The sequence below is a fragment of the Myxine glutinosa genome, chromosome 10 (genome assembly GCF_964187855.1).
Source record: "Myxine glutinosa chromosome 10, kmMyxGlut1.1, whole genome shotgun sequence".
NCBI lineage: Eukaryota > Metazoa > Chordata > Myxini > Myxiniformes > Myxinidae > Myxine > Myxine glutinosa.
In genome coordinates, this window is record NC_136270.1 from 129,425,933 (window position 1) to 129,453,925 (window position 27,993).

The window sequence follows — 27,993 nt, forward strand, 5'->3', positions numbered from 1 at the left end:
TCATGGAAGGCGGACGCAGTCGCGCATTTTGTCTTTGTGGTCCCTGGCTTTCATCGGTTCGAGCGACCGCATTGTCCTTTCCTTGGCCCGTTGGTGCTGGCTGTGCGTCGTCTGGGTGCTGTGTGAAGCAGACGGTGAGGACGAGTGCGGCTGGAGTGAACGAATGGCGTGCTAGGCCTGCTTCCCGAGCACGGACTTTGCGCCAGGGTGAGTGCGTTTCCCGCACACGGACCTCCAGGACCCGGTCGCGGACTGATGGGGTTCAAGAGCCACTCAGAGCTAAGTACACAAACACACGCATTCTTTTCCAGTTATTTTTCCCCTTGTGTTTATACGAGTATGTGTGGAGGGTCCCTCGATTAGGAATTTTAGTTTTCCGTGCATTCTGTTGTTACCAGCATTTCTTTCATTAAAGCCGGTACTTTTACATTATAATTCCGTGTCAGTTGAATTGATTATCCAAGTTCGAAGACGTCCAGTGGGGTCCGTGAAGGTAAGAGCTTCGTTACCCTTCGCTGCCCTCCCCCGGGTGTATAAGGAAGGTTCGCCATTGTTGACTGAACGCCTCGGAGTTTAAGCTCAATCGGCTATCCGTCCCCAGGGGTGTTCACCCCGGGAACGCGACACTGCACGCGGATCCTTTTTAGCGGTGGTCCATGGGAGTGCCTTGTGGAGATCTCTTCCTCACAATCCTGTAATATGGAGGTTCTCAAACTGTGGTCCATGGACAACCACAGGTGGTCTGTGATCTCCGTTCAGGTGGTTGTTGCAGAACAGGAAAGGTTTTGGATTCTAATAACTGGAGCGTACCCATAAATTGCAGACATAGCAGTGCGTTTTCTGATGCCATGTGCTACTACACATCTGTGCGACACAGGATTATTGTCACTTCCATCCCTCAAGTCCAAATACAGAAGCAGGATGAATGCTGAACTTGACCTCAGGCTAAAGCTGACAAACATTACACCTGACTTCCCAAAACTTGGGTAAAAAATGCAGACACATTCATCACATTAGAGACGAAAGACTACTGTCATTAAAATACGAGTCGGGTGCTTTGATTTGCAGAACAAAAAGAACGTTTATCAAATGATCCACCAAGACTCAGCAATTTTCAAGTAGCCCACGGAAAAAAAAACAACTACGTTTGAGAACCGCCACTCTAAAGCATGTGGTGAATGTACAGGTGAGATACTGGAGCAATGATATGTCGGTCAATATTCGTAAACCATCAAACCATTTGCTCGATATTAAAACTCCTTCCAGTAGGTTTTCCTTCTCAGGCCCTGGTCTTTCAACTATGCGGTGAAGGCCTTCACAATGCTACATCTACACAACGGTGCGTTCAATCCTCGTGAAAATTGCAGGCATTACTAATCTCTCCAACAGGAAATGAAACTGCAATTGTCGAGGAAAGTTCAGGGTTATAAGCAGGAAAATCCAGACCATAATCATCATCTCTGAAACATCTCAAGTTCAATGCGCTGACAAGTTCCAGGAAAGGTACAACTCAGCTTGAGCAATTAATCGACACCGATACTTCGGTACTTTCATCAGTCTTGAAAGTGCCAATACAGTAAAATTAGATGCATGTTAATGTTGCACACTCATGAACGAGGCATTTGAGGGAATTTCGATTCACATTTGTGTGTTATCACAAAAAACTCAATAACGGTGATTGCATTTTCCTTTAATAAGCAACTCTACGGTTATTAAAGGAAACTTCTTTAGACTCGAGAGCTTACCAGTTTCTGAGGTTACTTCACCCTCTTCAGTTTGCAGTGTGTAAACATCGTTAATCCTGATTCCAAGCATTCCGTGGGCATCGTCCACGCACGCACCATCCTCCTCATTGGGCCCGCACGGAGACTGCAGCATGATCAGCTTCTGGGCACAAACGGACAGTTCCTTGCTCAAAGCACCGAGCATGGAGCACAGAATTTCCACCAGGTTGGAGCCTTCAAGCCGGACGACTCTGCGTTCCACGAAGCTGCGGATCTCGGCATACGTCGCGAAAGGAAACCTTTCTTTGGCATAAGAAAAGAGGTCTGCTCTCAACGAGTCCGACTCCATGCAAATTTGGAGCAGCTTTTGGCTCTTGATGCCCAGATCGATGACCACGGCCTGGGCCGTTTCTCTTCTCAAGCCCTGGTCTTTCAACCATGCAGTGAAGGTCACTACTTCGGCCATGGCTTGCAGGAGATAAAACAACCGCTTGTTGTTAGGTTATGGTTTTCACGGTCCAAGGCATCAAAGAAGAGCGTGTAGTGCCAGTATAATATGGTCACCAATGTACAAGATAGATAAAGACAAGATTGAACTTGTTCAACGATGGACGGTGAGGCTTCACATCATCTGTATCGCTCCCGTAACAAATCCTCAAACTTCCAACCTTGGAATAAGGAAGACAGAACGACACGATACAGATTTTTTAAACTGTGAACAATATCAACATTGTCCGAGGAAACTTTGACTCTGCAGCTTCAGCTGGCAACTAAAGAGCCGTCTATCCCTGTACAAGAAAATTTACGTTTAACTGAAAAAAAAACTTTAGCATTAACAGTCAATAATGACTAAATAAACTACAAAGATGTGTTATAATGGCTGGGGCAGTTGATGCTTTCAAAGCCAACCTGGAGAAGTACTGGGAGAGAAGAAACAAGTCATTTTGGTACAAGGAAGGGTAAAAGAAACTGAAGCAGGAAGGTCAACATGAGGGGTAATATGGGTGGGGAGGATGCTGCATGTGGACGATCTGTCTGTCTGTTGTTGTATAGCCGCGGACAGTTCTCTTGAACAAGCCTGTGGCACGGAGACAGCCGATTGATCTCACAGGAGAGACCTAGAGATCATGCACATCTAGGATGGTGTACTCGACGGACATCTAGGATCCGGAAAGTATAGATGGACTGAAGGAGTGAATATCGGTGAATATCGGAAAGACGAAGGTGATGGCAAGTGGTAAAGCATGTGGTGAGGTGGAAAGAACTGGGAAGTGGCCCTGTGCTGTGTGCAGGAAGGGTGTCGGAGTGAATAACATTCAATGTACAATGTGCGCTGAGTGGGTTCATCAAAAATGTAGTGGTTTGAGAGGGTCATTAACCAGTGTGGCAGCTACATTCAAGTGTAAGGTGTGCACAGAGGGAGCTGCAAATGGAGGAAATGTTGAGTTGGATCTTGGAGATGGCGTGAAGCTGGAAGGTGTGAAAACATTTTGTTACCTCGGAGACATGCTGAATGGAGAAGGTGGATCAGACTCGGCAACGGTTGCTCGAGTGAGATGTGCATGGAAGAAGTTTCGGGAACTGAGTGGCGTACTCACGAGGAGGGGAGCGTCGTTGAAGCTGAAGGGAAAGGTGTATGCTGCATGTGTGAGAAGTGTTATGATTTATGGGAGCGAGACATGGGTAATGAACGTAGAGCAGCAACGAAGGCTGGAAAGGGTGGAAATGCGAATGGTTCTGTGGATGTGTGGAGTATCGTTGAGAGAGAGGAAGACAAATGATGAATTGCGAAAGATGATGGGAAAGAGCCTGTGATGGATGCTGTGAAGAGGAACAGGTTGAGATGGTTTGGTCATGTGTTGAGGAAGGATGAAAGTGACTGGTTGAGAAGAGTGATGGAAATGAATGTAGAAGGAAGTAGAGGACGGGAAGACCGAGAAAGACTTGGCTAAAGTTGGTGGAGGAAGAAATGCGGGCAAGGGGGTTAACAAGGGGAGATGCAGAAAATAGGGCAAAATGGAGAAGATTGTCATGGGGCCCGCAAGGCTAACCCCCGCTCTAGCAGGGAAATTGACCTTAAAATGCCTGTTGTAGAATGGTGTACTCCCGCTTTCACAAAGTCTGGGCCATGACAGAGTTAAAGAGAAAGAGAGAGCCAAGAGGGAAAGGGCTGTTCCATGGGTACCGATGAGCACTCTGACCGTGACCGCGCTGCCCCGACGAATCCCGGAAGCAAGGAAGAATGGGGAAGATTTGGCCCCTGACTTGCGTTGGGACGTACAACCACCACGAAGAAGCGTCCCCGATAGTTGTCAATCTGTCTGTAGTGGTGGAGAATGGGCGGGAGATGCAGGAAGTACTAGGGGAGTGAAAGAAGGCCATTGAGAAACATGGGCTGAAGATGAGTATGGAGAAGATGGAGGTGATGTGGGTCGGGCAGCAGAGAAAATAAATGAATATCAGGTTAGAGAGGAAGATGAGACAAGGAAATATGTTTGAGTATCTGGGTGGACCAGTCACTGGGGATGGTAAGTCAGAGGCACAGGTGTGGAGGAGGATTCAGGTGGGTGCAATTGCATGGAGGTGGGTGGAGGGAGTAATGGCCGACAGGAAGATTTCAAGGAGATTGAAAGCAAAGGTCCTGATGTCGTGTGTAACGCCGGCCTACCTTTCCGGTCTGGAGACGGTGGCACTGACAGAGAGACACAAACAGAGGCTGCAGGTTTGTGGGAACAACTGGGTCGGGAGGATTACGGGTGTGAAGAGGGTGGATAGAAGGAGAATGGATGAACTGAGGGAGGAGATTGGTGTGTAGATGAGCTTGGTAGTGAGATTGGTGAAATGATGGCTGAGATGAGCTGGACACGATGCAGATGTGGGAAGAGAAAATGGCAAAGAGAGTGCTCCTCTCGCGTTCCCCCACCCCTCCCCCCATTGGATTTTCGATGATAAGTTATAAACTATGGTATTGGATGCAGTCCAGTGGCAGACACATCGTGGTGCACACCATTCAACTTTATATTAATGTGTGTGTGTTGCAGGTACAGGTGTGATAGGTGCCGGTGTCGCACTAATCTTTCAAGAGTGCATTAAATGTGTTTCCCAATCGGCCCGTTATCAGATTTTGTCGCAGGTTTTCATGTAACCAGAGTGCGGTCATTCTCGTTTTAATGAAAGAACATCTGGGCAATTCGGCTGTTTACCAGTTTACCACTTTGGCCAATTAGTCAACGCGAATTTGCTGAACTGTTGGGTCAGAGAAGAACACGATGAGCTCCAGAAACATCTAATATAAGAATGCAGGGAAGGTTTCTGTCAAGCAATTATTATTATTATTTTTTGCGGCAAGCAATTTTTTTCCCTGGGGAAGGACCCCCAGACTCACCTGCCCCCATTTGGTGCTATAGCCCTGGTGCCACCCCCCATCCTGGTGCCACCGCACCCCGTCCTGGTGCCACCCCCACCCGTACTGATGCCACCCCCCCCTGTCCTGGTGCCACACCCTCCATCCTGGCACCACCCCCCCCCTGTCCTGGTGCCACCCCCCCTGTCCTGGTGCCACACCCCCCATCCTGGTGCCACCCCACACCCTAGTGCCACCCCCCCCGTCATGGTGCCACCCCCGCCGTCCTGGTGCCACCCCCCCGTCCTGGTGCCACCCCCCCATCCTGGTGCCACCCCCGCATCCTGGTGCCCCCCCATCCTGGTGCCACCCCCCCACCACCATCCTGGTGCCACCCCCACCCCGTCCTGGTGCCACCCACCACCCCTCGTTCCCTTCTCATCTTGAAATGCCTGGCTTCTCCCCTGGGAATCACTACCCAACACACCACCAGGTGGAGAAAGAAACTCAGCTTTAACCACATGGCCAAACACGAAGCTTTATTAAAGATTGCTAATTATAACTTGAACACTAATTTGATCAAAGTGCTTTTGATCTTGTGTCCAAGGATCGTTTCTCACCCGTCTCGACACACAAACAATCTCACTCAAAAAACGAGAGGCGTTTGAACACACAAGGTTAATCACCAACAGATCAAGACCACCGCTTGGTCTTTCATAGCCAGGTACGACCAGCCATCTCCCCCCCAGTTCAGTACGAAACCTGCGCCATTCTTCCTGCTCACCCACAAATCATGTCCCAGTCCTCTTGTCGCCCTCAGGGCCCAGACACACAGCTTCCCCCGCGCGATTCTTCATGCTCACCCACAAATCATGTCCCAGTCCTCTCGTCACCCTCAGGGCCCAGACACACAGCTTCCCCCACGCGATTCTTCATGCTCACCCACAAATCATGTCCCAGTCCTCTCGTCACCCTCAGGGCCCAGACACACAGCTTCCCCCACGCGATTCTTCATGCTCACCCACAAATCATGTCCCAGTCCTCTTGTCGCCCTCAGGGCCCAGACACACAGCTTCCCCCATGCGATTCTTCCTGCTCACCCACAAATCATGTCCCAGTCCTCTCTGTCCAACCTCTCACTCAGTTCGGTACGAAACCCGCACGATTCCTCCTGCTCACCCACAAATCATGTCCCAGTCCTCTCGTCACCCTCAGGGCCCACAGACACACAGCTTCCCCCGCGCGATTCTTCATGCTCACCCACAAATCATGTCCCAGTCCTCTCGTCACCCTCAGGGCCCAGACACACAGCTTCCCCCGCGCGATTCTTCATGCTCACCCACAAATCATGTCCCAGTCCTCTCGTCACCCTCAGGGCCCAGACACACAGCTTCCCCCGCGCGATTCTTCATGCTCACCCACAAATCATGTCCCAGTCCTCTCGTCACCCTCAGGGCCCAGACACACAGCTTCCCCCACGCGATTCTTCATGCTCACCCACAAATCGTGTCCTAGTCCTCTCTGTCTAACCTCTCGCTCAGTTCGGTAAGAAACCCGCGCGATTCTTCCTGCTCACCCACAAATCATGTCCCAGTCCTCTCGTTGCCCTCAGGGCCCAGACAAACAGCTTCCCCGGCGCGATTCTTCATGCTCACAAATCATATCATGTCCCAGTCCTCTCACTTCACTCCCTCAATTTGTTACGAAACCCGTGCGATTCCTCCTGCTCATCCACAAACCGTGTCCCAGTCCTCTCTGTCTAACCTCTCCCTCAGTTTGGTACGAAACTCGTGCGATTCCTCCTGCTCACCCACAAATCATGTCCCAGTCCTCTCGTCACCCTCAGGGCCCAGACACACAGCTTCCCCCACGCGATTCTTCATGCTCACCCACAAATCGTGTCCTAGTCCTCTCTGTCCAACCTCTCGCTCAGTTCGGTAAGAAACCCGCGCGATTCTTCATGCTCACCCACAAATCGTGTCCTAGTCCTCTCTGTCCAACCTCTCGCTCAGTTCGGTAAGAAACCCGCGCGATTCTTCCTGCTCACGCACAAATCATATCATGTCCCAGTTCTCTCGTTGCCCTCAGGGCCCAGACACACAGCTTCCCCCGCGCGATTCTTCATGCTCACCCACAAATCGTGTCCTTGTCCTCTGTCTAACCTCTCGCTCAGTTCGGTAAGAAACCCGCGCGATTCTTCCTGCTCACCCACAAATCGTGTCCTAGTCCTCTCTGTCTAACCTCTCACTCAGTTCGGTACGAAACCCGCGCGATTCTTCATGCTCACCCACAAATCGTGTCCTAGTCCTCTCTGTCCAACCTCTCGCTCAGTTCGGTAAGAAACCCGCGCGATTCTTCATGCTCACCCACAAATCGTGTCCTCGTCCTCTCTGTCCAACCTCTCGCTCAGTTCGGTAAGAAACCCGCGCGATTCTTCCTGCTCACGCACAAATCATATGATGTCCCAGTTCTCTCGTTGCCCTCAGGGCCCAGACACACAGCTTCCCCCGCGCGATTCTTCATGCTCACCCACAAATCGTGTCCTTGTCCTCTGTCTAACCTCTCGCTCAGTTCGGTAAGAAACCCGCGCGATTCTTCCTGCTCACCCACAAATCGTGTCCTAGTCCTCTCTGTCTAACCACTCACTCAGTTTGGTACGAAACTCGTGCGATTCCTCCTGCTCACCCACAAATCATGTCCCAGTCCTCTCGTCACCCTCAGGGCCCAGACACACAGCTTCCCCCACGCGATTCTTCATGCTCACCCACAAATCGTGTCCTCGTCCTCTCTGTCTAACCTCTCGCTCAGTTCGGTAAGAAACCCACACGATTCATCCTGCTCACCCACAAATCATGTCCCAGTCCTCTCGTCACCCTCAGGGCCCAGACACACAGCTTCCCCCGCGCGATTCTTCATCCTCACCCACAAATCGTGTCCTCGTCCTCTCTGTCTAACCTCTCGCTCAGTTCGGTAAGAAACCCGCGCGATTCTTCCTGCTCACCCACAAATCATGTCCCACTCCCAGTCCTCTCGTCACCCTCAGGGCCCAGACACACAGCTTCCACCGCGCGATTCTTCATGCTCACCCACAAATCGTGTCCTAGTCCTCTCTGTCTAACCTCTCACGCAGTTCGGTGAGAAACCCGAGCGATTCTTCCTGCTCACCCACAAATCATGTCCCAGTCCTCTCGTTGCCCTCAGGGCCCAGACACACAGCTTCCTGCGCCAGGGCAGTTTCGCGACGAGCGCTGACAACGCTCCTCCCCTTCGGACATTACCACGCCCTCTCAGACTCAATTATTCATTCTTCTCTCTCGTAAGCATAATATTTGCAAAAAACGCCTTTAGCATCGACAAATTCACCAACGAATGTGAATTATTGCCTTACCAACGAGTAATTTGGTAAATTAATCAATCTTCCAAGCAGACACGGTGTGAAAGCGTCTCCTCAGAGTCTGGGCGGGATTGGTGGTTGGAACCCCTGCCGAGTCATACCAAACATTCAAAAAATGGTATGTGCTGCTCCGTTGTTCATGCTCAACGTTTCAAAGGACAAACCTTGTGAACGTTTGGTGTATCGATTAATCTCCAAACGATTACATTTGCGCTTGGCAAAATGGCGATAGACGTCACTTCCTGTGACTTCAACACTTTACTGCTTTAAGCAGTCTCGGATTTTCTTCCCCACAATGAGTTGTAAAACGAAACCATTAATAATTAACCATTAATTACTTAATGGTATATCATAAGTAGACATAATGTAGAGGAAGAAGAGCAACCAATTGTCATGAAGAATAAAAATAAATTTGATGAAGAAGAAGAAATAAAATATCACACGATGTAACGGAATGAATAATCGACGTTATTGTCGAGGCTGAGGTACAAACCGTACAAAAGAAACGCACAATGCGGTCGCTCGGTTTAAAACGCGTGGGCGGTGTATTTGGGTGAAGAAGCAGCGGAAGGAAGGGAGGAATCTCGCGGGGTGTTGCGCGGTGGAGATCCGCATTTCCGGGTGTGTCGTTTGGGGCTGGGGGTGGGTCTGGTCTGGGTCTTCAATCAAGCGAGCGCGCCTGGATTGCACCCGGTGGGGACTCGAGGGCCTCCAAACGGTCATGCAGAAATACGAGAAGTTGGAGAAGATTGGAGAAGGTAAATAAATAGGAATTTTAAATGGCTTACTCCATAGCAGCTCGGGATCGCCATTGGTAACGAATAATGGCGGCGCTGACAGACGGCCCGGCCCGTGTGATGTCGTGCGGTCGTGTTGGGTTCGTGCGGTCGTGTTGGGTTCGTGCGCCCGTGTTTACCCACATCATCATGGCCGAGACGTGCTCATCCTGGGCCTTCGTCTGCTTGAAGGTTTTTGGAACTTCTCTTCCCAGTTTTGGACAAGTGTGTAAGACCTAGCTCTACCGTGCAGGTGAAGTTAAAGTTAAAAAAAATAATTGTAACGAGGTCGAGGCTCGTGGAAGAGCGAGAACAAAACAAGGAGAACGTCCTGGAAAAGAGCAATATTGGGAAGAGGAGGAGGAGGAGGAGGAGGAGGACACACGGGGTGAACAAGCGAGACACAGTCAAACAGCAAGAGGGGGGAAAGGGAGAGAGAGGAAGGAAAAACACATTAATGTGGGAGAGAAGAGGTGGGCCTGGGGAGGATTAACGAGGGAAGAGAAAATCATGATTATGGAGGGAAGAGGTGGGCTTGAGGAGGATTAACGAGGGAAGAGAAAATCATGATTATGGAGGGAAGAGGTGGGCTTGGGGAGGATTAACGAGGGAAGAGAAAATCATGATTATGGAGGGAAGAGGTGGGCCTGGGGAGGATTAACGAGGGAAGAGAAAATCATGATTATGGAGGGAAGAGGTGGGCTTGGGGAGGATTAACGAGGGAAGAGAAAATCATGATTATGGAGGGAAGAGGTGGGTTTGGGGAGGATTAACGAGGGAAGAGAAAAATCATGATTATGGAGGGAAGAGGTGGGCTTTGGGAGGGTTAACGAGGGAAGAAAATCATGATTATGGAGGGAAGAGGTGGGCTTGGGGAGGGTTAACGAGGGAAGAGAAAATCATGATTATGGAGGGAAGAGGTGGGTTTGGGGAGGATTAACGAGGGAAGAGAAAAATCATGATTATGGAGGGAAGAGGTGGGCTTTGGGAGGGTTAACGAGGGAAGAAAATCATGATTATGGAGGGAAGAGGTGGGCTTGGGGAGGGTTAACGAGGGAAGAGAAAATCATGATTATGGAGGGAAGAGGTGGGTTTGGGGAGGATTAACGAGGGAAGAGAAAATCATGATTATGGAGGGAAGAGGTGGGCTTGGGGAGGATTAACGAGGGAAGAGAAAATCATGATTATGGAGGGAAGAGGTGGGCTTGGGGAGGATTAACGAGGGAAGAGAAAATCATGATTATGGAGGGAAGAGGTGGGCTTGGGGAGGATTAACGAGGGAAGAGAAAAATCATGATTATGGAGGGAAGAGGTGGGCTTTGGGAGGGTTAACGAGGGAAGAAAATCATGATTATGGAGGGAAGAGGTGGGCTTGGGGAGGGTTAACGAGGGAAGAGAAAATCATGATGGAGGGGAGAGGTGGGCTTGGGGAGGGTTAACGAGGGAAGAGAAAATCATGATTATGGAGGGAAGAGGTGGGCTTTGGGAGGGTTAACGAGGGAAGAAAATCATGATTATGGAGGGAAGAGGTGGGCTTGGGGAGGGTTAACGAGGGAAGAGAAAATCATGATGGAGGGGAGAGGTGGGCTTGGGGAGGGTTAACGAGGGAAGAGAAAATCATGATGGAGGGGAGAGGTGGGCTTGGGGAGGGTTAACGAGGGAAGAGAAAATCATGATGGAGGGGAGAGGTGGGCTTGGGGAGGGTTAATGAGGGAAGAGAAAATCATGATTATGGAGGGAAGAGGTGGGCTTGGGGAGGGTTAATGAGGGAAGATAAAATCGTGATTATGGAGGGAAGAGGTGGGCTTGGGGAGGGTTAATGAGGGAAGATAAAATCGCGATTATGGAGGGAAGAGGTGGGCTTGGGGAGGGTTAATGAGGGAAGATAAAATCATGATTATGGAGGGAAGAGGTGGGCTTGGGGAGGGTTAATGAGGGAAGATAAAATCGTGATTATGGAGGGAAGAGGTGGGCTTGCGGAGGACGAGAGGGGGAAGAGAAAATCATTATTATGGAGGGAAGAGGTGGCCTTGGGGAGGATTAACGAGGGAAGAGAAAATCACGAGTATGGAGGGAAGAGGCGGGCTTGGGGAGGGTTAAGGAGCGAAGAGAAAAATCATGATTATGGAGGGAAGAGGTGGGCTTGGGGAGGGTTAACGAGCGAAGAGAATATCATGATTATGGAGGGAAGAGGTGGGCTTGGGAGGGTTAACGAGCGAAGAGAATATCATGATTATGGAGGGAAGAGGTGGGCTTGGGGAGGGTTAACGAGGGAAGATAACATCACGAGTCTGGAGGGAAGGGGTGTTCATGCTCATCATCAAACTGCCAATTTTCCTGGGGCCTGAGGGGGGTGGTGAACAACCATCTTGAAGACCTGGAGGGAAGGATGGGATTGAACAGACCAAGGAAATTGGTTCCAAAGGTGTGAAAAAAGAGGAACCAAAGGTGTGAAAAAAGAGGAACCAAAGGTGTGAAAAAAGAGGAACGAATGAGTGCAGGTGAGCAGTGAACCTGGATTTTTGGGATTTTAACAAGATGAGGTTTACTATCAGACTGGGTGGGCCCTTGTGCCATGGAGGAAGGGGGGATTTGACAAAGCAATAAGAGGGCAGAGGGTGCAAACATCCAAAATATCAAATTTAAAATATTTTTTCTCCATTTCTTCACTTTTGTAATGAATACGATGGCGTCGTCAAGTTATGAACGAGTGACAAGTATTGGTGGTATGCACTTGACGTGTCACTTTGGCCCTATCATCCATTTCCTGGGGTTCACTGCCTCATCGATTTCCTGGGAATCACTGCCTCATCCATTTCTGGGATTCACTGTGTCATCTATTTCCTGTGATTCTCTGCCTCATCCATTTCTGGGATTCACTGTGTCATCCATTTCCTGGGATTCACTGCCTCATCCATTTCCTGGGAATCACTGCCTCATCCATTTCTGGGATTCACTGTGTCATCTATTTCCTGTGATTCTCTGCCTCATCCATTTCTGGGATTCACTGTGTCATCTATTTCCTGTGATTCTCTGCCTCATCCATTTCCTGTGATTCCCTGCCTCAATAATTTCCTGGGATTCCCTGCCTCATCCATTTCCTGGGAATCACTGCCTCATCCATTTCCTGTGATTCTCTGCCTCATCCATTTCCTGGGATTCCCTGCCTCATCCATTTCCTGGGATTCCGTGCCTCATCCATTTCCTGGGCTTCCCTGCCTCACCCATTTCCTGGGATTGCTTGCTGCATCGATTTCCTGGGATTCCATGCATCACCCATTTCCTGGAATTCCCTGCCTCATCCATTTCCTCTGACTCCCTGCCTCATCGATTTCCTGGGATTCCATACCTCATCCATTTCCTGTGATTCTCTGCCTCATCCATTTCCTGGGATTCCGTGCCTCATCCATTTCCTGGGCTTCCCTGCCTCACCCATTTCCTGGGATTGCTTGCTGCATCGATTTCCTGGGATTCCATGCCTCATCCATTTCCTGTGATTCTCTGCCTCATCCATTTCCTGGGATTCCCTGCCTCATCCATTTCCTGGGATTCCATGCATCACCCATTTTCTGGGCTTCCCTGCCTCACCCATTTCCTGGGATTGCTTGCTGCATCGATTTCCTGGGATTCCATGCATCACCCATTTCCTGGAATTCCCTGCCTCATCCATTTCCTCTGACTCCCTGCCTCATCCATTTCCTGGGATTCCATGCATCACCCATTTTCTGGGCTTCCCTGCCTCACCCATTTCCTGGGATTGCTTGCTGCATCGATTTCCTGGGATTCCCTGCCTCATCCATTTCCTCTGACTCCCTGCCTCATCCATTTCCTGGGATTCCATGCATCACCCATTTTCTGGGCTTCCCTGCCTCACCCATTTCCTGGGATTGCTTGCTGCATCGATTTCCTGGGATTCCATGCATCATCCATTTCCTGGGATTCCTGCATGCATGATGCGTGTTCATGCTTTGAATCAATAAATAAAATGTTGATCCTTTTCATGACATAATATATAATGCAAAATATTGCACCACACAATCCTGTGTCAGGTTTTATTTACAGCATGTACTCGTACTTTATTGAACAAGGGATTCACAAACTCCACCCAAAGTAAACTGTTAGTACATCAATATCTATATGTATATATGTGCGCATGTCATGGTCGACCTTTAAAAGGTAATCTTAATTTTTGATTATTGCAGTTCCATCTTTGTCGCTCATGATAACATGTTCATGTCGGTTGAAGAGATTTTATTTTTATGTTCGGTGCTTCATGAACTGATACCTGCTTGTGGATTTCTTAGTCCGACATCGAGTGAATGTTGCTTGTATATCATTATAGATTATGCTGTGCCGATTGTGTTGCAGGAACATACGGAACGGTATTCAAAGCAAAGAATCGAGAGACGCATGAAATCGTAGCCTTGAAGCGAGTACGTTTGGATGATGATGATGAGGTGAGGTGGATGATTTTGTGGTTTTGAATAACAACCGTTTGTGGTAATGTCCTTGAGGAAGGAGTGAGTTTATAATGTGATGAGAATGGAGCTGGGAATGTTTGAATTTGACTATGATCTTTATGCAATGATTATGTGTGTTAAAGAACATATTCCTATGTTGTTGCACAGTTATCGTGAATGTAATCATATATGTAACTGGTACATGCTGTAGAATAAATAAAGAATTTGAGCTGGAAACATTTACAACAGCCCTGTACTGCTCGTTTTCACAAGTTAAGATGGCGTTAGTCATGATATGGAAGACACAAAATGCAGACAAAACTATAACGGCACTCGGTAGAACACATACCTTGTGGCGGGCACAAGGGGCAATAATTCCGCGCACCAGTGGGTGGCGCGAGCGCCCAGGCGGGGACCGATGGCACATGCCCCGCCCTTCGACCAATCGGCCACGCCCGGGGACTAGGCGTGGCCTCGGCACATATATGCGGCTCTAAGCTCGAGCCCGCTCAGTGCTGCAGTTCGAGCTTTCGAAATAAAGACTCTTTTGGTTTTAACAAACGCGTTGTGGCCTACCTCTTTGGCAAGCAAGTTGTGTGCGCAGCACCACACTTCACTGGTGACCCCGATTGGTTCAGCCGTCGCTGACCACCGAATGCGCCATGGCCACCAACGCCGTCGCAGTAAAACTCCCAGAGTTTTGGGAAGCACAGGCCGACGTGTGGTTCGTGCAGGCCGAAGCTCAATTTCAGCTTCGAGGCATAACGGCAGACGAGACCTGTTACGACCACGTGGTCGCCTCCCTCGGGCCCGGCACTGCCGCACGAGTCGTGTCCATCCTGCGGCACCCGCCGGTCGACCACAAGTACGAGGCGCTCAAACGTCTCATCGCCACGTTCGGCCTCACGGAGATCTAACGGGCCGACCGCCTCCTGGACCTTCCCGAACTCGGCGACACACGACCATCCGTGCGGATGGATTTTATGCTGTCGCTGCTGGGTGACCAAGCCCCGGATTTCTTATTCCGGGCGCTTTTCCTACGCCAGCTACCTCTACAGGTACGCCTCGCGCTGGCCGGTTCCGAAATAAAGGAACTCCGCGCCCTGGCCGTCGAGGCCGACAAGTTTTTCGCGGCTTGCGACACGCGGTTGAGTTACGGTGCTGCCGTCGTGGATCCCGGGGCAGAGGCTAAGCGTCCCTCGTGGCCGCTGCCGCGCCCCGCCCACCACCACCACCGCTGCCGAGAAAACCGCGGCCGCCGCCGCAAGCCTGGTGCTATTTCCACGCCAGGTTCGGCCACAAGGCTAGGACGTGTCGCCCGCCATGCTCTTTTCACAAGTCGGGAAACGACCAGGCCGGCGCTCATTAGCGGCCCTGAGCGTCGGCCATTCCGGCAGCCTCCTATTCATTACGGACACCTTGTCCGGGCGCCGTTTCCTCTGTGATACAGGAGCGCAGGTAAGCGTCATCCCCGCCTCCACGTCCGACAAGCGAACCGCGGGCCGGGGCCCCGCGTTGCTTGCCGCCAACGGTACACCCATCCGCACATTTGGGAAGCGCTGCCTCACCCTGCGGTTCGGAGGGCAGCGCTTTCAATGGTCGTTCGTGACCGCCAGCGTGCTAATGGCATTGCTTGGTGCGGACTTCCTATGTGCGAATGGGTTGTTGGTCTACGTGAAGCGCAGACGGCTCGTCCAGGCCGAAACCTTGAGCTCGCTCGCTTGTTCGCTGAGCGGCTCACTGAGCGGCTCACCGAGCGGCTCACCGAGCGGCTTGCGGAGCGGCTTGCTGGAAGGTTCCGTCCCGGCGAGTTTAGTTTGCACGCTTCCGGCAGCGGACGACTTTACCCACCTCCTCGCCAGTTTCCCGGCCCTCACGCGGCCCACCTTCTCAGCGGTGGCCGTTAAACACGGGGTGGAGCACCACATCCCCACGGTCGGGCCGCCGGTCTATGCCCGGGCACGCCGACTCGAGCCCACGAAGCTTGCGGTGGCGAAAGCGGAGTTCGCCACGCTGGAGCGGCTGGGGATCGTGCGGCGCTCCAACAGCGCTTGGGCTTCTCCGCTGCACATCGTGCCGAAGCCCGGTGGGGGATGGCGGCCGTGCGGGGACTACCGCCGGCTCAACGATGCCACCACCCCCGACCGCTAACCGGTCCCACACATTCAGGACTTTTCCGCCCGGTTGGCCAACACGACCGTGTTTTCTAAGGTGGACCTCATCCGGGGCTACCATCAGGTCCCCGTCCAACCGGACGACGTCCCGAAGACGGCCGTCATCACCCCTTTCGGCCTCTTCAAATTCCGAAGGATGCCCTTCGGGTTGAAGAATGCGGCTCAGGCGTTCCAGCGGCTTATGGATAGCGTCTTGCGCGACTTACCTTTCCTGTTTGTCATCTGGACGACATCCTAGTCGCGAGCGCGTCCCGGGAGGAGCACCTGCTCCACCTCCGCACGCTTTTCGAACGCCTGGGCCAGCATGGCCTAATCATCAACCCCGCCAAGTGCCGTTTCGGCGTCGCCACCATCGACTTCTTGGGGCACCGCATCACCGAGCACGGGACCGTCCCTTTACCGGCCAAGGTGGAGGCGGTCAGGGATTTCCCGTGGCCCCACACGATCAAGGGGCTCCAGGAGTTCCTGGGCATGGTAAACTTTTACCACCGCTTCGTGCCCCACGTCGCCCAGCTCCTCTGCCCCTTGCATGAGGCCCTTTGGGGCAAGCCGGGAAAGGTGACATCGCATGGTCGGAGCCGATGGCCGCGGCGTTTGCGGGTGCAAAGTTGGCTCTGGCCGACGCCACCATGCTGGCGCACCCGGCGCCCGATGCACCGATCGCCCTCACCACCGACGCATCGGTGGGCGCGGTGCACGAGCAATGGGTGCGTGGTGCTTGGCAACCGCTGGCGTTTTTCAGCCGGCAGCTTCGCCCGCACGAACGCCGGTACAGCACCTTCGACCGCAAGTTGCTCGGGCTCCACCTGGCGGTCCGACATTTCCACCATCTGCTGGAGGGCCACCCGTTCACGGCCTTCGTTGACCACAAGCCCCTTGTGTTCGCAATGGCCAAGGTCGCCGAGCCATGGTCGGCACGGCAGCAGCGCCACCTCTCTGCCGTGTCCGAGTACACGACGGACATCAGTCACGTGGCGGGTAAGGACAACCCGGTGGCGGATTGCCTTTCCCGGACTGTCATGCACGCGGTCCACGTCGGGGTCGACTATGCCCGGATGGTGGAGGCCCAGACCGCCGAGCCCGGCGTCCAGGCCTTGCGGACCGCCGTCACGAGCCTCCGCGTCACCGAGGTGCCGTTCGACGCCACGGGCACGGCCCTCCTATGCGACGTCTCCCTCGGCCGGCTTCTCCCCATCGTGCCCGCTGGCTGGCAGCGCCCAGTGTTCGGCGCCATCCACGGCCTGTCCCACCCTGGCGCGAGGGCATCCCAGAAACTCGTCGTGGCGAATTTCGTCTGGCATGGCTACAGGAAGGACGTCCGCGACGGCCAGGACGTGCCTCGCGTGCCAGCGCGCAAAGGTCCACCGCCACACCCAGGCACCGTTGGCCCCGTTTACGGTGCCCGAGCGACGGTTCGACCACGTGCACGTCGACTTGGTGGGACCTCTGCCCCCCTCACGAGTGTTCACCCACCTCCTCACCTCACCATGGTCGACCGCACCACACGGTGGCCGGAGGCCGTCCCATTGGCGGCGGCGTCTGCGGCTGAGGTGGCGCAAGCCTTTTTCGCCACTTGGGTTGCCCGGTTCGGTGCCCCCTCGGACATCTCGTCCGACCGCGGCCCCCAGTTCACCTCGGATCTCTGGGCCGCGGTGGCGCAAGGGCTCGGGGTGAAACTACACCGCACCACGGCCTACCACCCCCAGGCCAATGGCCTGTGCGAGCGCTTTCATCGCTCCATGAAGGCCGCGCTCCGGGCCAGCCTCTGCGACGGCAGCTGGGTCGACACTCCCCTGGGTCCTGCTGGGCCTCAGGACGGCACCCAAGGACGACCTGCACGCGTCCTCGGTGGAGCTGGTCCTCGGGCAACCACTGTGGGTACCGGGTGAATTTATCCCCGACTCCACGGCTCCTTGGTCCGCGGCGCAACAGCGCTCCGCCCTTCAGGGGACCGCCCGGAGGTTCGCCCCGGTGCCAACGGCACACCACGGTTGCCCGCCTTCCCACGTCGCCCCGGAGCTTCGCACGGCAAAGTACGTGTTCATCCGGCACGACGCCCACCGGGCACCGCTACGGCCCCCGTACGACGGGCCCTTCCGCGTGTTGGAGACCGGGGAGAAATATTTCACGGTCGACATCGGCGGTGCCCCGGATCGCATTTCCGTGGACCGCCTCAAGCCGGCCCACCTCGATCTGGACCACCCCCCGCCAGCAGCTCTGCCTCCGTGTCGAGGCCGCCCCCCGGCGGTCGGACCTCCGGCACCCCCGCCAGCAGCTCTGCCTCCGCGTCGAGGCCGCCCCCCGGCACCCCCCAGCCCCGCCGGCCCGCTACCCCCCAGCCCTGCACCCATCGCCAGGGGGCGTTTCAGCCGGGTCATCCGGCTTCCCCGCAAACTCACCCTTCAGGTGCGCGGGAATTCTGTGGGGGCGCGTGTGGCAGGCACAAGGGGCAATAATTCTGCGCACCAGTGGGTGGCGCGAGCGCCTCGGCGGGGACTGATGGCACATGCCCCGCCCTTCGACCGATCGGCCACGCCCGGGGACTAGGCGTGGCCTCGGCACATATATGCGGGCACAGCTCGAGCCCGCTCAGTGCTGCAGTTCGAGCTTTCGAAATAAAGACTCTTTTGGTTTTAACAAACGCATTGTGGCCTACCTCTTTGGCAAGCAAGTTGTGTGCGCAGCACCACACTTCAACTTCCGCCATGTTGAACAGTTTATGTTTTGTCTCCCAATGATAAACGGGATCTGGATTCGCACCTGAACCAAAATCGAATCTGCTTGTTCTTGTCACCGAACGAACTCGTGCACCTAGTTTTGTTATAAGTCGTCCACAACGTTTTGAAATACCATGCTATGCAGGGGGTCACCGCTACATTTCTGAGAAACGTTCCAGAAAAGTTGGACTTGTAGTGAATGAAATGATGGATAGGGGGGAATTTTTCCCCATAGGAATTGGTGTAATAGGGGGATGCATTCCTACACTTGGTTTATGTTCTGTACAACACCACTCAACAAGCCTAGCAATTAAACAAATACATATGGAACACACAAAAACATACTATAGGAAAAATATAATAAATAAAACGATTTCAAAAACCCAACCACCTTTTTATCTTGGTCCATATCTATTAACTATTTTATAATTATATATTAACGTTCTTACACCTTGAAAATCTATAATCTCTAATTATATCGTCTCTGTTAACCTGCCCGCATCTCTGTTAACCTGCCCGCGTCTCTGTTAACCTGCCTGCGTCTCTGTTAACCTGCCTGTGTCTCTGTTAACCTGCCTGCGTCTGTTAACCTGCCTGCGTTTCTGTTAACCTGCCTGCGTCTCTGTTAACCTGCCTGCGTCAGTCCTTCGCCCTTTAAATTATTCTTCCCACTAAGCTAATTACTATGCCCCCATGGATCCAGGCTCCAGCCTTTGTGCCAGCACATGTACTTGTGCCATGTAACCCATCACTCATGCTGCGACCCCTGCGGTGTCCACTCCCGACCTCCGTGGTCGCCACTCCCACTTCGGCCGTACTTGCAGCACGGGCTGCGTTACCGGAACAGCACGTCTTGCTTGCTGTGCGTCACACTGTGCCGTCTCCATGGCCCTCGTCTGCCTTTTTATGCCTTCACCCCCGAAGGTGGCCAGAGGCATTATGTTTTCAGGTTTTTCGTGCATATGTCCGTGCTTACGGGCTAAACCTGCTTTTACTCTGCAACCACATGTCCGATTGAGACAAAACTTTCATGGTAGGAGAAACACCCATGCAGAATGCTTTTATGATAATTGTGACGTCATAGGTCACGTGTTATGGCAGCCATCTTGGATTAAACGCAAATAATTAAAATATATATTTCTCTGAAACTGTTGAATGGAAAAAAATTGAAACTTTTGAAACTCTCAATGGGGAACAAAAGCATGATAATGATATCATCATCATCGTGAAGTGGTATACCAGCCATAAATGTTTTAATTGAATGCCTTATCCTTTTGGCATATTGGTGACCACAATCACATAGCTCTAGTTAAAAATAGTTCAAACAGTTGTCAGTGGAAAACCAAGATAACGAGCAATATCTGCTGGTCATTCGCCATACTTATTTTGTTTCACTATGTCTAATTTGACATCCTGAGTTACACTATTGTGTTGCCACTTACGTGCAAGTTCACCATTTTGTTACCCCTTTGTTTACCACTCATTGTTCAACTATTACTGTGGTTAAGTACACAAAGAAAACAAAGATAAAAATACAATACAGTACTGTGCAGTCACTGTGGCATTCAGTCCAACAATGCACAGTGCGAGATAGAGTCTGAGAGGGAGAGGACGCTTCATTCCAGCAACTTTGCAGTCACGACAAAGGGATTGCAGTGTTACGATTATATTAACTTTATTAATATTCTGAAAACGATGCTATTGTATTGAGAAACCTGGGCAAATTTGTCTGAAGTGGCCTGAAGGCCAGGCATGAAGGTATGAAGCCTAAGGCCTATACGTACTGTGTTGTTGGAAGACCTGTAATGCCTATGCTTTTTTGATATTTAATGTCATTTGAACAATCGGTTTGTTTGTGTTTCACACTGAATGAAAAACGTAAACGTAGAGCACGGTGATTGTGATAGATGACAGGTTCGACGATATGTTCGGCCTGAAAGGCATAGAAATCAAAATGTCGTTGTGTGGAGTCAGCCGTCGTATGCCCTAATGACATCACCCCATTATGTGACCAGATCCTCAGCTCTGATTGGTATGCATACACTCATACATTCATACATACCTATATACATACAATATGCATACAGACATATGGCCAGCACAAACACTGTTCTAGATGGCTTTGCCCTATGGGCTACACCATAAAAAATGAATAAACGATCGTATCCAGGTCCAGATCCGGATCTTCACAAAAATCTAATCTGATTGTCCTTGTCACACACCCAACCTGTCCACCAAGTTTCGTCCGAATCCGTCCATAATCCATCCGTCCGAATCCTCCCGATGTCCCTGCTCTCAAATGTTGTAGTTGTGTCTCTCTCCACATCTTGTCTCCCGCTCCCTTTATCATATGTTTATGTGTCAGTTTGTCTTTTTGTGATTAATGTTAGCTCTTACATAAGCCTCGATCTTGTGTACAAAAAAAAAAAAAAAACTTTTTGAGATATCCTGCTCACAGATAAACAGACAGGGTGAAAAGCTAACATCCGTCCACCTTCAGTGATGGAAGGAACTACCATCCGTACCCTAAAATAATGTTGTAGGAATTATTTCTAGGGGTGCCGTTGCATAGTATAGTTGTTTCCCATATTGCATGTTTTAGCATAAGAGTGAGGTAATTTAATGGCAATATAGAATGTGTCGTTTTTTGTGTTGGAGGTTGCTGTCTTCCCTTCCTTAATGTGTGTCTAAAACCACCAACCCTACATACCCTTTTTAATGTTCTAACCTTAATAATCTATCCTGAACGTGTCTTTTAAGCATCTGACAGGCCATGGTTATTGTTAGCTAGGGTGACGGTTGATGTGTGATTGTGAAGGAGGGGTGGTAATGGATGGTCTTAGTTTCAAGTGATGGCTGTTTCTTCCGCTTAATCATGCAGATGGCATCCTCTCTCAATTGCGGTTGATAACCACAAGATTTAGCCAATCTGTTTTTTCATAACAGTGCTGTAGAATGTTTCGAGCACAAAAGTGAACATTTTGTAGACCAGATCCACATTCGGGTGTTTCAGACAAATCTTGTGCAATTTCTGGCAACCCTCGGATCTTTTGGACATCGGTGTGTCATGAAGCCATCTCGGTTTGTATTACCACACCCACCAAGGACACAGTGACCCTGAATATTTGTATAAATTTGAAAAGGAATTGCCTTTTGAGCTGAATCGAATTGCGATGTAACCTGTAAACAACACAGAAGTAGCAGTCGTCTTCATGGTGACGTCATGGCCAATCATGAAGGAGAAGAAGATTTCGACTTTTAATTGCATAATTACCGAATTTATGAATCGCACATCGGAAAAGACATCATATATATTTGTAGGATATCAATGGATAGATTAGCGTGGAGGTGGTCTGAGTGTTTTGGTACTCTCGTCCTTTTTTTTTCATTTGTGTTTCCACCATTTTCATCAAATAAATTTTAATAATAGCCCCCCTGAGTGGGCTGACGGTCATCTCTTCAGGTTGTAGTTCAGACATCTAGTGATTTGGGGGGAACCCCCTTGTTTTTAAAATTCCTCGGCCATTTCAACCAGAAGCAATCGGCTTGCTATTGCTTGCCAAGCCAGCCGTTCCTTATCACCCATTTTGTTGGCGTGCTTGCTGGAGTGATTAAACCGTTTCGCGAGGGCTCTTATTAACTCAACTGTACTACCGTCCAGTTGAGTTCATCACATACTGAACCCTCCGGGGTCCATCGTCTGTCGTCGTCGTCTGTGGTCTGTCGTCCGTTAACTTTCGACGTTAACACTCCAGCGTCCACAAATATCAACCGATTCTGATCAAACTTGACATGCAGCATCCTTACCCCAAGGACCAGGTTGGTATAACATTTCAGCCCGATCCGTTGAAAAATGGCGGACTTAGGCGACCATTTTGTTTTTGGTCATGAAAACGACGTCGACACTCTTGCGTCCACAAATATTAACAGATTTTGATCAAACTTAAAATGTTTAACCCTGACCACACAAGGTTGGTTGCTATTGCATTCCAACCCGATCCGTCACAAAATGGGCGCCATAGGCCGCCATATTGTTTTCAGCTCCGAAACGACGTTAAGACTTTAACGTCCACAAATATTTATGGATTTTGATCAAACTTGGTGTGTGAGACTCTTACCACACGACACAAGGTAGGTTGCTATCTTTAGTCAAATCCAGTACAGACAACTGACCTACTTTAAAGTTGTCCAGTCAGTTCAGTTGAGTTCTGCTTCCCTGGAAGCTCTAGTTTTATTAGTCACAAGGCTGGGGAAGTTTGGGTGTGTTATAACACCCCACTCCTCACAGGGGTCTCCCTAATCCAAAATTGAAGAATCTAAGACTAAGTGATCCGACAGACAATTGGGTAGAAGGGTAAATAAGAGTCGAGTAAATATCTGAAGCTTCAGGTGGTAACCCCCAGTACTTTTGCATCTAGTTGGACTTAGAATTGTATTTGTACTTGTCGCGCTAACTCGGTTCCTGTTATTTACCTGTCCAATTTTACTTTATTCCTTTGCATCGCACATTCAGGGTGTACCAAGTTCTGCACTCCGAGAAATCTGTTTGCTTAAAGAACTCAAGCACAAGAATATAGTACGGTAAGCAAACATGTTGCTTCTTTTTTCCTGTTTTTTGTTTCTCCTTGCTTATAATGCTCCATTTAAGCCTGGTGATGGGATAACGGTTGAGGTGGCTGGCTTAAGATATTGGGTCTTCAGTTTGAGCCCCTATCGTTGTGTTAAATAATACCACGTAGCACGACTCAGCCTGTCATCCTTCTGAGGTTGACAAAATGATTACCAGCTAATAACAAGGGCACTGCATTAGCGGCACAGCCACACTTCCAGAAAATGATGAAACCAGCCGCCACAGGCTGCATACGGAATAACAATAATCATCCTTTTATAATTGCATTTGGAGGTTGATATGTCAGACGTCCAGCAATTAGTGGATTTTGATTTGTAATCTCAAAATGAGTACATAAGTTTTGCTGAATGTTTTATATATAGTACAGTACTGTGTAAAAAATGTTGGCACCTTGAAAATAAACGTTTTTATTGTCACACTGGGTGTTTTTACCTCCAGTGTGACAATATTACCTCCGTATCATGAGCTTCGGATTCACGTTTGGTTGTTTTCACCCCTGTCTGTCTCGTCTATTTTTTATTTTTATTTTTTTTGTATACAGAGTCGAGGCTCGTGAAAGAGCTAAGCTATTTGTCTGTCTGAACAGGATATCTCAAAAAGTTATGGACGGATTTAGACGCAACTTGGTGGGCAGCTTGAATGTGTGAAAAGGACGAATGGATTTGATTTTGGTGCAGACCTGGATTCAGATACTAGAATTTTAAAAGTGACTTCACAATTGTAAGATAGGGCCAAAGCTATACGATATCTCACGATATCTCAAAATATTCATGATATCTCACAAAGTCATGGTATCTCAAAAGGTTATCAACGGATTCGGACGAAACTTGGTGGATGAGTTGGGTAGGTGACAAGAACAAGCCGATTCAATTTTCGTTCAGGTCCGGATGCAGATCCAGTCTATCTGTGGGATACAACAACAACCACCTTCAGAGGCCATTTTTCCCCGCAGAGCAGGGGTTGGCCTTTTTTGGGCACCGTGGTCCCATTTTTGAAGCAATGTTTTACGGTCGGATACCCTTCCTGCCGCTAACCAAGTCAGTCGCCTCTTGAGAGAGACAAGGAATTACCAGTAAACTGGTACTCAATTTGCCGACCTCAGGAGGATGACAGGCTGAGTCAACTCCCCTGGTGTTAATTAAGCGATCGACCGGGATTTGAACCCAGGATCCTAGGATTATCTATGGGATACAAAACGTAAACTGTCCAACCTGTCCGATGTATACGCTCTACCGAGTGTCATTCTAATTATTACCTGTACTGTTCTGTTCTGCAGGTTGCATTGAGCATTTTAATATGTACAACACGCTGCAAACATGAAAGAAACGATGAACTTGCCTTCACATGCTTTGTACATCTTTTCCTATGGTTTCACAAGTTCACCATTCATACATACATACATATATATATATATATATATATTATATATTTATATATATATATATATATATATATATATATATATATATATATATATATATATATATATATATATATATATATATATGTATGTATGTATATATGTATGTATGTATATATGTATGTATGTATATATGTATGTATGTATATATGTATGTATATATGTATGTATGTATGTATATATGTATGTATATATGTATGTATGTATGTATATATGTATGTATATATGTATGTATGTATGTATATATATATGTATGTATGTATGTATATATGTATGTATATATGTATGTATATATGTATGTATGTATATATATATGTATGTATATATATATGTATGTATGTATGTATATATATATATATGTATGTATATACATATGTATGTATGTATGTATGTATATATATATGTATGTATGTATATATGTGTGAAGAAGCGGCTCTTCGTTTGCAAAAGAAGTCCACAAACAGTTTGAAAATGACGCAGCTTTATTAAAAACCAACTTATACAGATCCGGAGGAGACAGACATCTACAGCAAGAACCAGCTTCATGCCACGTCTAGCCTTCCTCGAGCACATTGATTCGCAGTCCGTATAAATAGGGACAAGTTTATCAGAAAATCTCCGAGAGAACGAAGGAACTAGCGAGAGTCCCCCACCGTCATCCCTAGCCCCCACCGTCATCCGTCCCTTATCTGGACCAGATGTTTCTCTGGGCTCCGAGGAGACAGAAAATGTAACTCATTAAAGGGAGGGTGCATTCTTGGCTTCAATAAGGCCATAAAATATATGGGTTTGTTCAACTGAGTAATTCAAAACATGTTTATACAGATTCAAGCGTCGCTGTGATTAATACAAAATATATAGTTTTAACGATAGGTTTATGTCTGCAATCTAATCATTCTACCGGCGTTACACATCCGCGCGCATGTGAGCGTTCTCCTGCCCGCGGCTCGAGGCGCCGTCTGCGAATCAAAGAGGGTTTTTACGACCGGACTTATCTAGGTGAAAGGGCACACGTATACGAAAAACCATTTGCCCAGCACGACCGAAGCGAGCATTTCTCATTTATACTAAAGCGAAGAGAAAAGCCCTTTATTCACTTATGAAAATAGCATATAAGCAACATTAAAATCATAACATATTATTCAAGACGTCTTATACAGAATTCTTAGCAATAACGAATCTACGACTTGACATTCCTTCCTCTTGTCTCGTCGAGACAAAGTATCTTAAGAGACAACGTGCCACATCGGGCTTTATTGAAAAATAATTGTGTAATGCGGGTATCTCCCGAGGGCATACCGTGCGCCCATAGCGCCTCGCCCGTGCATTTGGGGAACGTGTCGTGTGGTGCGTGCTTTGAACCTGAGGGCTCAGAACATGAAAGTCCATTAACGTTTCGGATCCACAACGAAGACGTCTGGTCCAGATGAGGTTCTGCCCCGCCAGAGGGCCCACAACCTCCCCTGCGGAACTTGCTCCCCCCACCCTTTGCAGACGCAGTCCTTGCAGATCTTCGAAGTTAATCAACGGTCATGCCCATGAGGTCCCTCACGTGCTGCTGTTCTGGGGAATACAAAATGTCGTCAGTATCTTGTGTCTCAATTTCCTGATCAGGGTACAGAGCGTAAAAATCCGATTCACTTGAAGCATTTGAACTTAAAACATTTGGAGAAAAGAGAGGGACTTCCTTTATGTCAAAGTCTCCCATGGGCGCCTGGTCGGCTTGCGGGTCTAAGATATCCACGTCGGGTCCCTCGACCGCCAGACCCAGCGTCGCAATCAGATCCATAGTTGGGTCGGAAGGGGGCGTGCAGCTGTCAGCTTGTAATACATAAGCAGCGTTAGCCAGTACACGCAAGGGGTTTATAGCACAAGTATCACAGTCATCACATACACCGTTACAGGCAGCAGCCAGTTCCCACATGGGATCCACACAAGTATCACAGTCGTCACAAAATTCAATACAATTTTCTGGAGCGTTGGTCGCAACTGCCTTGTTGAAGGACCCGTTCAGGTCGACGGCCTCTGTGGTCAGAGCCATAGTCGTTGTCGGCGGCTTCTTCACTTTCCATCCTGTAAAATACTTTCTCATACAGAGGAGGACTAGAGATTTCATTAGTGCCCCCCAAATTACTACCCCGATTATCACAGCCAGTGCGGTCAATAACCACTTCACTATGGTGCCCGTCCATCCCCGGAACCAGTCAGTGAGCCAGCTAAATGTATAAGAATTTTTGCGCGCGATCCGATCGATCGTCAGGGCGTGGCTAGTTTCCCTTAGTCTCACTATTGCGGCTGACACTCCTTCAGATGGATCGGGTATGTAAGTGCAACATTTTCCCTCTATAATTCCGCATACCCCTCCTTTCTCTGCCAAGAGCATGTCCAAAGCCACCCGATTCTGCATCACCATTGTACGCATGTGAATCACCGTATCCAATAGTATGTCATGAGCCGTAGCGGTGTCGTTTGCCACCTTTTCTAGGGCCAAAGCCAATTTGTCTATCCGGAAACTATCCATGACTGTGCCCGCTCCTGGGAAGAAGAAACCAAACACCTTTTCCCATAGACTCCCGTGTAGTTTAGTGGTTCCATCTTCGTTCATGACTGACCTCTTATAACGCCTGTCCAAGGACTTTGGGTCTAGCTCATCCAGTATCTCAACGTCAGGAAGGACTGAACCCAGATAACATGTGCCCCCCCAATTATTTGGTAAATAGGGGTAAGCCTTGTCGCCGCATATAAACATTGTCCCATGGGGTGGGACCAGGTGGGTGGATAAGCACCGGAGTCCCTTTACCACCCCATTAATCCTACTAACCCCCCTGGAGAATGTTATAGCCGTTATGTTGTGGTTGTGTTTATCTTGCAGTACTATTCGTAATGTAATCCCTGAGCTCCCTTGTCCCAGCTTCCCGGGGAGAGTGTAGGCGCATTCTGATTCTCCCATACGCAAGTGGCCGGAACCCTGGAGGCAGACCCTCCCTTTCTGTGGTTTGACCCAGACGGGGGCAGGCCTCTCGGCCACATGGGCAATCATTGACGGGCGATAATTAAATTGTCGATTGCAACTCTTGCCGTTGTCAACCCCTTCTCTTTCCAGCGTGGTGACTAAACATGGGGAATCGATAGGTTGTGAGCAGAGGTCATTGAGGGACAGAGGTAGCACTATCATGTGTATTCCTGTGGTGCCTGCTTGGGGAAAGTGCATGCACGACCAGCAGTGTGTCCTATTTTGAATTGTTGCCACCTCCCTGGCCACTTTCCAATATGTGTTTTCCCCCCTCTTTGGGGCCTTATCCTGGGGGTGTGGCGTGAGTATGTATTCGATGCATGGTGTGTATTTAGTTTCGCC

At 49.7% G+C, this 27,993-nt stretch overlaps 2 protein-coding genes across 7 annotated transcripts in view; one reads left to right on the forward strand and one right to left on the reverse strand.

The window, feature by feature from the left end:
• LOC137433763 (uncharacterized) overlaps positions 1–8,336 on the reverse strand; it is a 29,805-nt gene extending 21,469 nt beyond the window's left edge. For 2 of the 6 annotated variants that reach the window (XR_013624815.1, XM_068126054.2), the window contains exons 1-2: positions 8,233–8,336; positions 1,746–2,392 (exon numbers count right to left, since the gene is read on the reverse strand). Coding sequence is in view for 5 of the 6 variants with exons in the window: in XM_068126054.2 (XP_067982155.2) it covers positions 1,746–2,190 (445 nt within the window). In the remaining variant the exon portion in view is untranslated. Of the gene's footprint in view, positions 1–1,745; positions 2,393–5,851; positions 5,902–6,564; positions 7,286–8,153 lie in introns of those variants that run through there. The other 4 variants (XM_068126055.2, XM_078786098.1, XM_078786097.1 and 1 more) reach the window with 4 other exon arrangements.
• Positions 8,337–8,897: 561 nt separating this feature from the next.
• CDK5 (cyclin dependent kinase 5) overlaps positions 8,898–27,993 on the forward strand; it is a 73,308-nt gene continuing 54,212 nt past the window's right edge. The window contains exons 1-3 of the mRNA XM_068126061.2: positions 8,898–9,219; positions 13,606–13,694; positions 23,102–23,169. Of these exons, the coding sequence (XP_067982162.1) occupies positions 9,183–9,219; positions 13,606–13,694; positions 23,102–23,169 (194 nt within the window). The 5' untranslated portion in view covers positions 8,898–9,182. The remainder of the gene's footprint in view (positions 9,220–13,605; positions 13,695–23,101; positions 23,170–27,993) is intronic.